Raw genomic sequence first — 12,046 nt, 5'->3', positions numbered from 1 at the left:
AGCGAGACACACACACACACGGAGAGAGGGAGAGACACTCACACAGAGAGAGAGAGAGACACACACACACACGGAGAGCGAGAGAGACACACACACACACACGGAGAGAGGGAGAGACACTCACACAGAGAGAGACCCACACACATACAGAGAGAGAGAGAGAGAGACACATACACACACACACACACACACACACACACACACATGTATACACTTTTTTTTTTTGCCTCCCACATGAACTACTGGAAAGCCATTACACTTTGAAAGTTTAAATATGTGTGTTAGTTTAACTGCATATTTCTAAAGCCTCAATCCTAAAAACAATCTCCCTGGCTCTATATTGAAACAATTACATGTTTAAAAAAAAAAAAAAACTGCACAGTATTCTGTAAGACAACTTATATCTAGACCCATAAAATCTCTATTCACAATAACAACTAACACAAATTGGCCACATTGACGTCAGTTCATATTTATTTGACTGATGTAAACACTCAGGTACATTACCTGATACCTATCAGCAGTAAATGATGAAAAACAGTGTGTTGATCTAAATCTTCCCCATCTGTAGTACCTTTTATGACTCAGTGCTTGACTGTTCAGCATTAACTTTGACTTATTTCTTGAAGGAACTGTGAGCTAAAGAGACATTTCCCATTTGTCTCAAGTAGCAGTCTGAATGCCTGGCACTTCAAAACAAGTGCATTTTTCTATGTGTCTGTGTGTTTATCAGGACGCATGCAGATGAATACACTGCATTATAGGATACAGGAAGTCGAAGATGTTTAAAATGATAGGGACAGACCACACCTGTAGAGATGAGTGTTTTAGAGGTAAAATTCAGCTTATTTTCTCATGACAGTGTTTTTGACCAAACTGAGAAACATCAAACATCATCAAAGATTCGGCTTCGAGAAGAAGACATTGAGAGGTACCTTCCACCATGTCTGTGGGGGAAGGAAACAAAAGAGTGAGTGCATGCAGTACAGGAAAAAAAAAACCTCATGACAATAGAGTGATGCGGGGAAGATGATTTTTGAAACGAGTTAGCAATTTAGCACTTCTGGTTTCATCATCCTGAAGCACTGGTTTTTTTTTGTTAAATGCCTGTAATAATTCTGTGGTTAACACAAGTTCAAGAAATTTTAAAATTGTATTATATGTGACCCTGGACCACAAAACCAGTCATAATGGTCAATTTTTTGAAATTGAGATTTATACATCATCTGAAATTATTTATTACAGCTGAATAAATAAGTTTTCCATTGATGTATGGTTTGTTAGGATAGGACAATATTTGGCCGAGATGCAACTATTTGAAAATCTGGAATCTGAGGATGCAAAAAATCTAAATATTGAGAAAAGCGCCTTTTAAAGTTGTCCAAATGAAGTTCTTAGCAATGCATATTACTAATCAAAAAGTTAAGTTTAATCAAAAATGAAGTTTTAATATATTTACAGTAGGAAATTTGCAAAATATCTTCACGGAACATGATCTTTACTTAATATCCTAATGATTTTTGGCATAAAAGAAAAATCGATAATTTTGACCCATACAATGTATTGTTGGCTATTGCTACAAATATACCTGTGCTACCTATGACTGGTTTTGTGGTCCAGGGTCACGTATGACATAAAATCAATAATACATAATTATATTATCATGATGAACAAAACGTGTAAGAATCATAAGCTTTTGATGGTCACATAACTTATTTTCTGCAATAATCCAAAAGCCAATTTGTCGAGGGAACCAGGGTGATGCTAACATTCAAAATATCTTCACGGAACATGATCTTTACTTAATATCCTAATGATTTTTGGCATAAAAGAAAAATCGATAATTTTGACCCATACAATGTATTGTTGGCTATGGCTTACAAAACGTGTAAGAATCATAAGCTTTTGATGGTCACATAACTTATTTTCTGCAATAATCCAAAAGCCAATTTGTCGAGGGAACCAGGGTGATGCTAACATTCCTGATGGCCTACAAAAATATTTCATTGCTGCAGCACTCAAAAAACTTAAACTAACCTGCCAGGTTCAGATTGCAAAGGGTCATCATTGAGTGTTGCAGCATTAAAGTCCAACGGCTCCGCGTCCTGCAACAACTCAATGCTGTCTCGTCCTGTCTGGCTGCTGCTACGGGTGTACTTGGCCTCTGTGTATAAAAATGAAGGGATAAATGTGACTGCTTCTTTGCAAAATTCACTTAATAACAAATACTCTATAGGAAAACTACAGGACACATGTCTTATTGGGCATTAAACATACGCCGGTTTGTGTCTGAATTTAGGGTTTCGCCATAGTTGGTTTCCTTCATCTCAGACATGGACATCCGGTTTCTGGCAGCAGTCTCATCTCTTTGTGCATAACGCTCTCTCCATTCCTGTCATATACGTATAATCATATAACTGTAATATGTATCATTAGAGTAATTATATGTATGTATTACTCTGTACTATTTATAACTCACTCTTCGTCTGTTCTCCCCATCTTCTATTCTTTGGCGTTTTCTTCTTTCTATGCAAAAAACAACAACAAAATAAGTCAGATACACGTCCTCGTTTAATACCGGATGGGACCGTGTTAAATGTTAACGTCAGTGTCAGCGGTAACTACCCCACTGACGTATTGAGGTTTTCACCACTGCAGAAAGTAGAGCTGTAGCAATGAGCAAAAGTGATGTCTGAATCAATATTTATTTCTGCAACACATCTAACCATAGCAACCACAGGAGACAGCTTCACCTTATTTTTATACTACCGGTCAAACAGATAAGCTTGACATTAATTTTTTTCATGGTCTTACAATAGTTTTTGAAATTAGTCCTTTAGATAAGTATAAATTGGGCCTGTGAGTAAATTTCTTTACAAAACATAAAGAATAACATTTAGTTATATGATACTCTTATATTCTATTTAATGCATTTAATGTAATAGTATATATATATATATATATATATATTTAGTGATGTCAAACGATTAATCGCATTCAAAATAAGTTTTGTTTACATAATATGTGTGTATACGGTGTATATTAATTATGTATATATAAATACTAACGCATGCATGTATATATTTAAGAAAAATATGTTTATATATTAAATATACTTATAATATAAGATGTAAGAATATAAATATATACATTTATATTTTCAAAATACATACATGCATGTGTTTGTATTTATATATACATAATAAATATACATAGTACACATACATATATTATGTAAACAAAAACTTTTATTTTGGATGCGATTAATCATTTGACAGCACTTACATATTTATAAGTATACATATATATAGTTTTTTTAAATCTACAAATATAAACAACTCACCTCTGCGCAGGAGTTCTCTGCCTTCATCTATGAGGTCAGAGGTCAGTTCGTTGTCTCCCATGAACTGCTGGAAACCCAGGAGGTTCAGGCAACGTGTGCCAAGACTGCACAGAAATCAGTCAGAAACTACAACATGACATTTGACACATAATATCCATCATGAGACTCTTCTGTCTGATGATTTATAGAAAATATTAGACAAACCTGAAGTATGTAGCAATGCAGAGAATGACGATCAGCATGGGGTAATAGATGTAGAAGCCGTTGGCAATGAAGGACAGGACGCGCATAGAACCCATGATCTACAACATAACGTTAATGTTCATTAGTAATTAGAATAGATTTCAAAATAATGCTCTAAACATTTGATCAGCTGTACTATTAGAGTCTCATAAAATAATTCTGTACATTTTAGATAATGCTAAAAACTCACAGAGGTGTATGCCGTCTGCTCCTTTGCTTGGTGGGATATGGCAGAATCCATGTGAATCAGTCCCAGGAAGTTTAGACAAAGTGGGGGTGTCAAGCGGCAAAAAAGCCTAGTAAACAACACATAGGCTTTTGTGGTTTATCAGAGAAAAAAACTAAGGGTAGAGTTCACTTAAGGCTGGACGATATGGCCAAAATTGAAATCACAATATATTTCTTAATTTCGGTTGATACGATATAATTCCGATATCGATATGAACACTATTTATCTGAAATAGAAATCTTTTGTAACATTATAAATGCCTTTATCATCACTAAATAAAAGTATTAATTTCTATAATTTCTTTCCCAAAAAAATAATAAAAATTATACTGAATGGAATAGTGTATAATGTTACAAAAGCTTTTTATTTCAGATAAATTTCTGAAGACAGTCGGTTTCCTTCAGAGATACATTCATATAAAACACCTGCGCCGTGCTCATGTTTATTCAACGAAGTCAAACGACACAAATAAATCAATGTATGGGAAACACTGGTAATGTATATCGAAATATCGGAAATGTGTTTAAAAATCATATCACCGTTATTGAAAAAAATTATATCGCGATACATATTGATACTGAATTATTGTCCAGCCCTAAGTTCACTAACAATACAGTTCAGTTTAATTCACTGAATGCTGCTATCTGTGAAACATACATGCCGCTGAACTGCAGGCTGTAAGCGTCGGTTTGGTGATGTGAGGCCAGGTAGTAGTAGTTGAAGACTCGGATGCGAAACACAGTGGAGTAGACGCAGGTGCAGAGGAAAAAGATGGTAATGAAGCACGCCATCTACAGGACAAAATGACAATGTTAGGTTGTTTCAGATAATGCCACAGGCAAACCTAAATCATGCTGGGTCAGTAAGCTCTTAGATTTGGTGTATTGCAGGAGTCGGTAACCTTTTTGACACAAAGTGAATAAAATAAATGAATTAATCAGAATCAGAATGAGCCTTATTGCCAAGTATGCTTACACATACAAGGAGTCTGTCTTGCTGACGAGCATACTCTATCACAGATGAAGTGAATAACATGCAATATTTGTCAAATACACAGACGTTTCAGAAACGTTTTCATAAGCAACAGAAATACTTTTTATATACTGCTTGATACAGCGCCATCTGTTCAAGAATAAAGTTCAACATAAACATATACTATTTAAATACCAATAAAGTGGGGGTATATATATGCTTTTATCAGTGTTTTTTTTGATAAACGTAACTCAACATAACATTGTGACTACAGTAAAAAAGCTTTTACTGTTCTAAAAACACAGATTTGTGAGCAGTATTGGAATTGAAGATGTCAGAAACACACATCATTGTTGTCATGTGGTGAATTTGGCCAATCGTGAAACAGCTGTGTCGCCATTAGCGCTCCTGCAGTCGCTCTGAAAAAGCTGTGCCAGCTGAGTCAGCCGGCTGCTCTCGAAACGTTAGAGTGGTACTTCGATGCCACACGTGACAGTGCCACACGTGACAGTGACGTGGCATTGGCGCCGGTTCAAGTCGGACAAAATTTCTAACCGGCATGCACTGCTTCAAGTCAGCCGCCGATCGGTCTGCGCAGCGCCGCATGAAGTCGAACGCACCTAATGTATCACAGGAGTCACGTGGGACCGCCGAGGAAGATGGCAGCATAGTTATGGGCCCACCCAATATTTTCAATTTATTCGAGCATATTCACTCCACATTTGATTAGAACTAACATCCCTGGTGAGGTTAAATATTTGTGGAATAAAAGAGTGCCTTAGATAGCAGATGTCGACCTCCACATCTAAGTATTTTAAGGGGATTTCGACGAGTCACATGGCAACGAGACAGACTTCGCTGCCACACGAGTCGCCGTCACCCCTGCTGAAAGATCAAAATTCAAAAATGGAAAACTTATTATTCGAAATAAGTAAGATGAACTCTACCTTACAAGGGGTGGCGACAGATGTGTCATCAATCAAAGAGGTTGTTACCGATCTCAAAAATTCGGTGAATGCAATCCAAGAAAGGCTGGATGAAGCGGAGGGCCACATCTCCAACATGGAAGACGTCACCTCAAAGCTTGTCGATGATGGCGAACGGCACGATAAATGGCTGGAAGTTATGTGGAATCGAATTGAGGATTTAGAAAACAGGAGCCGCTGCAACAACGTGAGGATGATCGGTCTGAAAGAGGGGCTGGATGCAGGTGGAATGATCAAGTGTGTGTATAAAATCCTATCGGAGGGACTGGGAATTGATCCGGATGGAGAGTTTGAGATTGAGAGGGCGCATTGCGCTCTCACTCCTAGGCCCAATGCTGATCGACCACCGAGAATAGTTTTGATTAGGTTTCTGTGTTCGCCAGCCAGGGAGAAAGTACTACAAGCGACCAGAGAAAAAGGAATGATCGAATGGGAGGGATGTAGGATTTCCTTCTTCCCCGACATGTCAAGAGAGTTGGCCAGAAGATGGAGGGAATTCACAGCGCTACGGAGGATGCTGAGAAGCGTCAATGTCAAATATACACTGGCATACCCAGCCTCACTCCGCTTCACATGGCAAGGGAAGAATAGGGTGTTTACATCGAGTACGGATGCAGAGCAGTTCATTAAGGAACATTGAGGGGCACCAGAAAAACGGGACCAACTGTTTTTTTGCAAGATCGCCGGAGGGGAGGTAATGGGACAGGTGCAGTGGGTGGGAGGAGGAGTCGAATAACTGTGCTGTCTCGGAACAGTTTTGACAGCCAAAGACAGGACTGGATAGCTGATTCGGCACTCCACGGACCGTAATCTCGGGGTGTTTGAGCGAAGACGGTCCATATTGTTTGGTATGACCGTTGATTTTCTGTTGTTTCTTGTTCTTATTTTTTTTGTTGTTAAGTTTGGGGTAGGGGTTAGTTACTTTTTGTTAAGCAATAGGATGTTACAGAAGGTAGTTTTTGTGTTTGAAATGTTCAACTGCTGTTTGTTCAACTAATCTGTCATTCCCCAGTAGGGGGCAGTCACCTAACGCATTTGATTTCACGCACGATTATGTGCAATTCATTTGTTTTATAAATGGGTAGTCACATCAGGTTTATAACATGGAATATTAATGGATGTGGAAGCCCAATTAAAAGAAAAAAGGTCCTGTCATATCACAAACAAACAAGTAGATGTTGCTTTTGTGCAAGCAAGCCATGTAACAGATAACGAAGCACTAAAATTCAGACGAGATTGGGTGGGACATGTATTTTATTCATCATTTATGAGCAAAACAACAAACAAAATGGAGTAATGATCCTAATAAATAAGAGGCTTAATGGCATTTTTTAATGTTAACAGAAGCTAAAGACAATGCTGGAAGGATTATATGTATAGAAACTCTCATTAATGGATTTAAAGTGATATTATGTAATGTATATGCCCCCAATAAGGCAGATCCAGGTTTTATTAATAAGACAAGATTCTTGGGGACAAAGAGGGGCAAATCATTTTGGCAGGAGACTTTAATTAGGTAATGGATGGGGTTTTGGATAAGAGCAAATATCAAGAACCTTCTATACCAAGGGATAGGGCTGCCCTTCATATGCTAACAGAGTATTGACTGATATATGGCGCTTGGTCAATCCAACGGAAGGAGAGTATACTTTTTTTTCTCATTGCCATAAATCTCACTCTAGGATAGATTTTTTCTTAGTTTCAAATTCTACTATTGATCAAGTTGTAGATTGTAAAATTGGAGCAATATTGTTATCATGCAACGTTGGAATTGGATATAGCTCTAAACACAGAAGCTAAAAGAAAGGGAAGGTGGCGTTTAAATACTGCGTTTTTACAAGATGAATGTTTTGGCACATTGTTGGCTGATGATCTGACCTCTTTTTTAAAATTGAATATTGGAAGCACTGATAAGTTGGCGTCTGTATGGGAGGCCTCAAAGGCATATATTAGAGGGAAATGTATTTAGGATATTTGTAAATACAGATTTCAATTACATGATATATACAATAAAAAAGCCGAATATGCATTATTTAGACTAGGTTTTACGAAGGAGGTGAAAAAGCGGGCAAGCTCCTTCCAGACAATTAAAGCAACAAAACGCTGCTAACATTATTCCGGCCATTAAGAAAGGGAATACTATGGTATCACTGACAAAGGAAATAAATTAGGTTTGTCAGAAGTTCTAAAACCAATTATATACATCTTCAGGTAGCTCAGATGAAGGAAAACTGAAACAATTTTTTTCTAATATTAAGTTACCTAAATTAGATGTCTTGCAAGTTGCAATCAATCTATAGACGTTCCTATTACACAAGAAGAGGTCAAAGCTGCAATAATCTCTATGAAGTCTGGCAAATCTCCGGGGGCAGACGAGCTTCCATCAGAATACTACAAAAAGAATGTTGACATATTGGCTCCAATTTTAACACAAGATTATTCAGAGGCGTTTGAAGCTGAAGTGTTACCTAGTACTTTCATGGAAGCACTGATAACACTGATACCTAAAAAGGATAGGGATTTAACTGATCCTGCTAATTTTGTCCTTATTAATGTGGACTGTAAGGTGTTGGCAAAAATTCTGGCTTCACGGCTGGAGAAGGTTCTACCAGGAATAATTCACAAGGACCAAGTGGGCTTCATCAAGGGAAGGTCATCAGCCGATAATGTGAGAAGGCTAATTCATTTGATGTGGCTAAACGCTTCAGAGAACACCCCGATTGCAGCTATATCCTTAAGATGCCGAAAAGGCTTTCGACAGGGTGGAGTGGGGCTTTTTGACCACAGTCCTGTCAAATTTCGGGTTTGGTCATATTTTTAGGACATGGGTTAGTTTATTATATAAAAATCCTAGAGCGGCAGTGATGACAAATGACATGACTTCCCTGTTTTTTTTTCATCGGTAATGATGGTCACTGCTGAGGGAAATGTTGTCCGGCCTTACATGTTTGAGCTGAACTCAGACCCCGAATCGGCGACGACAGGAGACAACCAACCACCTCCTCAAACACGCATACAACAGGACGTTTCAGAATGGTAATTCATGTTTGTTTTTTTTCAACTGTATTTTCCTGCGCTCAAACCTGCTAATCTAAAGGATCAAACGCTGTGTATGGCGTTTGAGGTCATTTGTGAATTAGAATAGACTTATAGTCTAAATAAAACAATTTGCAACTGTTACTATTATTACACTTGTATACGAAACTTTGTATTATGCTTGTTATAGAGTGTGACGTCACGTGCACTACCGCCGGTGGCAATAGCCAATTTAAATGAAAAAAGTGCACAATACACAGCTTTTGAATTCATTATTGAATTTTGTGCGTAATGCGATTAAAAGTTTTAATCATTGCCCAGCACTAATATATATATATATATATATATATATATATACAGTAATTGAGGATCTTATTTGATTCAATAAAGACCTGGAACCAAAAAGAACATACATGTATATTTTAATCAGAGATTTTCCAAGATTAGAACCCTAAACTCAGGCAGACTCACCTCAATGTACAGGTAGTTGTAATCCCTCTCAGCAAGCTGGATAAACACAGCAAAGAGTGACAGAACGGGACGAGTGCTGAAGAAAGTGCACTCGGACCAAACCACAGCCACCGAAAAGAGTGACAGAACCACAGACAGTACACGGTAAAACCACTGCTTCAGCAAACACTCCCAGTACCACTCTGATGAAGAAAACAAAAGAAATAAAGGCAGGGTCAACACTGACATTTGTTTCAAATACATCATATCCACATCTATTAAGAGCACCTACCTACTGAGGGAGTATAAATGTAGCGTCTGAACCAGCCTACAGGTTCTGGAGGAGCAAAGCTGTGAACGAACTGCCGAGAGGTGCTGGTTTCGTTCTTAGCAACGTCCTCAAGATGGAAAGCCTGTTCCAGCAATATCTGCCACTGAACGCGGGTGCGATTGTGTCGCTGCACGGCGTAAATCACCTGAGAAACTTGCTGTTAGTATTATTTCAGAGCAAAATTCAGAAAACACAGAAACACTTGAGCATTACCTGCTTGTGTAGTTTGGAAAGGCTTCTTTCAGTAGGATATGTGTTTTGTTTATCATCAAAATCCTCAAAGTCATCCATGTTCCTGCCCATTTTCTCCTGATATTCAACTGGACACTAAAAACAATTAGCAGATTTCTATTAAAAAGAGTGGCATGATTACTTCAAATCACATAAATACATAAAAATGAGCCTGAAGCTTGCTATCATGTTGTCCTCTCACCTTTCGGAGAATGGTGTCCACGTTCTTCCTCAATGGATGATTATATTTGATCGATTCATTGATTTTTCTCACTTCCTATAATAAAAATACAAACATCTAAGACGCAACGTTGGCTGAACGGACTCAGATCTGACATTACCTGACAAAACCAGCTCATCTGGGCTCATATAGCGTGAACAGATGTTTGTTTACAGTATATAAACACACATGGCTTTCACCTCCATGACATCTTCTAGGTTCTCCTCTGAATCTGCCTTCTCCGTCATGAGCTTGGCCGCTTTGAAGTAAGTCTTGATGAGGAGGTGTCCCTGGCGCGAGGCCTCCCAGTACGAGCGAGGAATCTCGACCAGGCCGTAGCCCAACAGCAACACTAGAAGAAACAGACCCCAAGTGTTGGCCGCAGTGATGCCGATGGTTTGCAGCTCATACCTGATACAGAAAAGAAGAGTCAGTATGAACAGAATTTTGTGACAACAATGGAAAAATATTCTGGATTGGTTTACAGACCAGGAGAGGTGCCACTGAGGATGCACAGCCACGTAAATTAGAAGAGAGCCGAAGATGAAAAGGTATGTGCCATAATAGATTGCATTCTCAATGAGGGCCGTCTTGATCTTTCCAGTAATGGAGAATCCTCCAGAACGAGCATACGACTGCATGAATGGCAGAAGGAGCCTTGAAACATAAACACTGTTTTTAACCACTATTCTTACTGCATAGTTATTTATGCATTATTTAAACCAATGGTCCACAGTAAATTTGTGAGAGATACTGTGAAAAGTGCTATTCAAATAAATTTGAAATAAACTGAACGTGTTTCTCCTTAGGTTTACATATCTAAAATTACAAATAATATTTTGACAATATTTCAATAATTTCATTTGGCTTTAACACAATATAAATGCAATGTAAACATTTAAAACTGCCAAATTAGAAACAATTTAATTATCAAACTTATTATTATCCTCAATTTAAATAGATCTTTATAAATGACAATGAGCTTTAATATTATTATTATTATTAGAGGCCAAGCACCGAAGGTGCGTAGGCACCTATTTTATCTGTTGCCGTTCTTATTAGTGGCCAAGCACCGAAGGTGCGTAGGCACCTATTGTATCCGCTGGCATTCTTCTTCTTCTTCTTCTTCTTCCATTTCTTCTTCCGCTCGAGTCTATGGCAGCCCATAGAACCACTTGTGGGAAAGTTGTGAAATTTGGCACACTGATAGAAGACAGTCCCAACATTAACCATAGCAAGTTTGGAGTCTCTATCGCAAACTCTCTAGCGCCACCACTTGTTCAAACTTTCACTCATTTATGCTAATAACTTTTGAACCATAAGGCACAGAAGGAAAATTCTTTTTTCCTCCGATTCCTTGGCTCATGCAGAGTCGAATGGACACCAACAATGGAAAATTCAAAAATCGTAAGGATTAGTTTTTTCGCTATATTTAATCATTCGAAAAACATACTTTTTCGGACTCGTCCTATGCGGTTTGTCTGATTTTCACCAAAATTGGCTCAGATCATCTTCAGACCATGCTGGCAAAAAGTTATGGAATTCAAGTTGATTCGTCCAACCGTTCTCGAATAACACACGAATAAATTCTATGAAAAGCACGCAAAAATGGATGTGAGGCCAGTGTTTCCCCTAGGTTTACGGCTTTGGGGGGTGGGGTTCTGTTTTTTTCCATTAAAATTTTTTTGGACTCCTTTTTAATGGTTAAATTACATTTTATTAATCAAAAAACATGTCTAATTAATTAAAATCATGAAACTTAAACAATTTAACATCAATTTATCAAAAGGTTAACAAAAATTACATGTTTAGGGCCCTATTAAATTTTTTTTTTTTTCCAACCTTATGTTTTATTGTTACCAAATTCTGTGTTTTAACATGTCTATTTATTTGAAAGCATAAAAACATGTTTCATTTATTCTTACAATAGCCTAATGATTTTTTCCCCTCAGAAATTCTGTGTTGTGTATTTACATTTTTAAGGCATAAAACAGTCATTTAATTT

General features: G+C 37.7%; 1 protein-coding gene across 1 annotated transcript in view; it reads right to left on the bottom strand.

Annotated features, from left to right (window-relative positions):
* Nucleotides 1–210: 210 nt before the first annotated feature.
* The window catches only part of LOC107706433 (LMBR1 domain-containing protein 2-B), a 16,408-nt gene continuing 4,572 nt past the window's right edge, over nucleotides 211–12,046 (bottom strand). The window contains exons 2-15 of the mRNA XM_016510143.1: nucleotides 10,531–10,713; nucleotides 10,242–10,452; nucleotides 10,024–10,098; nucleotides 9,804–9,917; nucleotides 9,552–9,735; nucleotides 9,281–9,462; nucleotides 4,473–4,606; nucleotides 3,777–3,882; nucleotides 3,548–3,645; nucleotides 3,344–3,447; nucleotides 2,480–2,526; nucleotides 2,278–2,392; nucleotides 2,038–2,164; nucleotides 211–947 (exon numbers count right to left, since the gene is read on the bottom strand). Of these exons, the coding sequence (XP_016365629.1) occupies nucleotides 887–947; nucleotides 2,038–2,164; nucleotides 2,278–2,392; nucleotides 2,480–2,526; nucleotides 3,344–3,447; nucleotides 3,548–3,645; nucleotides 3,777–3,882; nucleotides 4,473–4,606; nucleotides 9,281–9,462; nucleotides 9,552–9,735; nucleotides 9,804–9,917; nucleotides 10,024–10,098; nucleotides 10,242–10,452; nucleotides 10,531–10,713 (1,741 nt within the window). The 3' untranslated portion in view covers nucleotides 211–886. The remainder of the gene's footprint in view (nucleotides 948–2,037; nucleotides 2,165–2,277; nucleotides 2,393–2,479; nucleotides 2,527–3,343; nucleotides 3,448–3,547; nucleotides 3,646–3,776; nucleotides 3,883–4,472; nucleotides 4,607–9,280; nucleotides 9,463–9,551; nucleotides 9,736–9,803; nucleotides 9,918–10,023; nucleotides 10,099–10,241; nucleotides 10,453–10,530; nucleotides 10,714–12,046) is intronic.

This window comes from Sinocyclocheilus rhinocerous, unplaced genomic scaffold, assembly GCF_001515625.1.
Source record: "Sinocyclocheilus rhinocerous isolate Xijiao unplaced genomic scaffold, SAMN03320098_v1.1 scaffold1405, whole genome shotgun sequence".
NCBI classification, from domain to species: domain Eukaryota; kingdom Metazoa; phylum Chordata; class Actinopteri; order Cypriniformes; family Cyprinidae; genus Sinocyclocheilus; species Sinocyclocheilus rhinocerous.
This window is presented reverse-complemented; position numbering and strand designations above follow the sequence as displayed.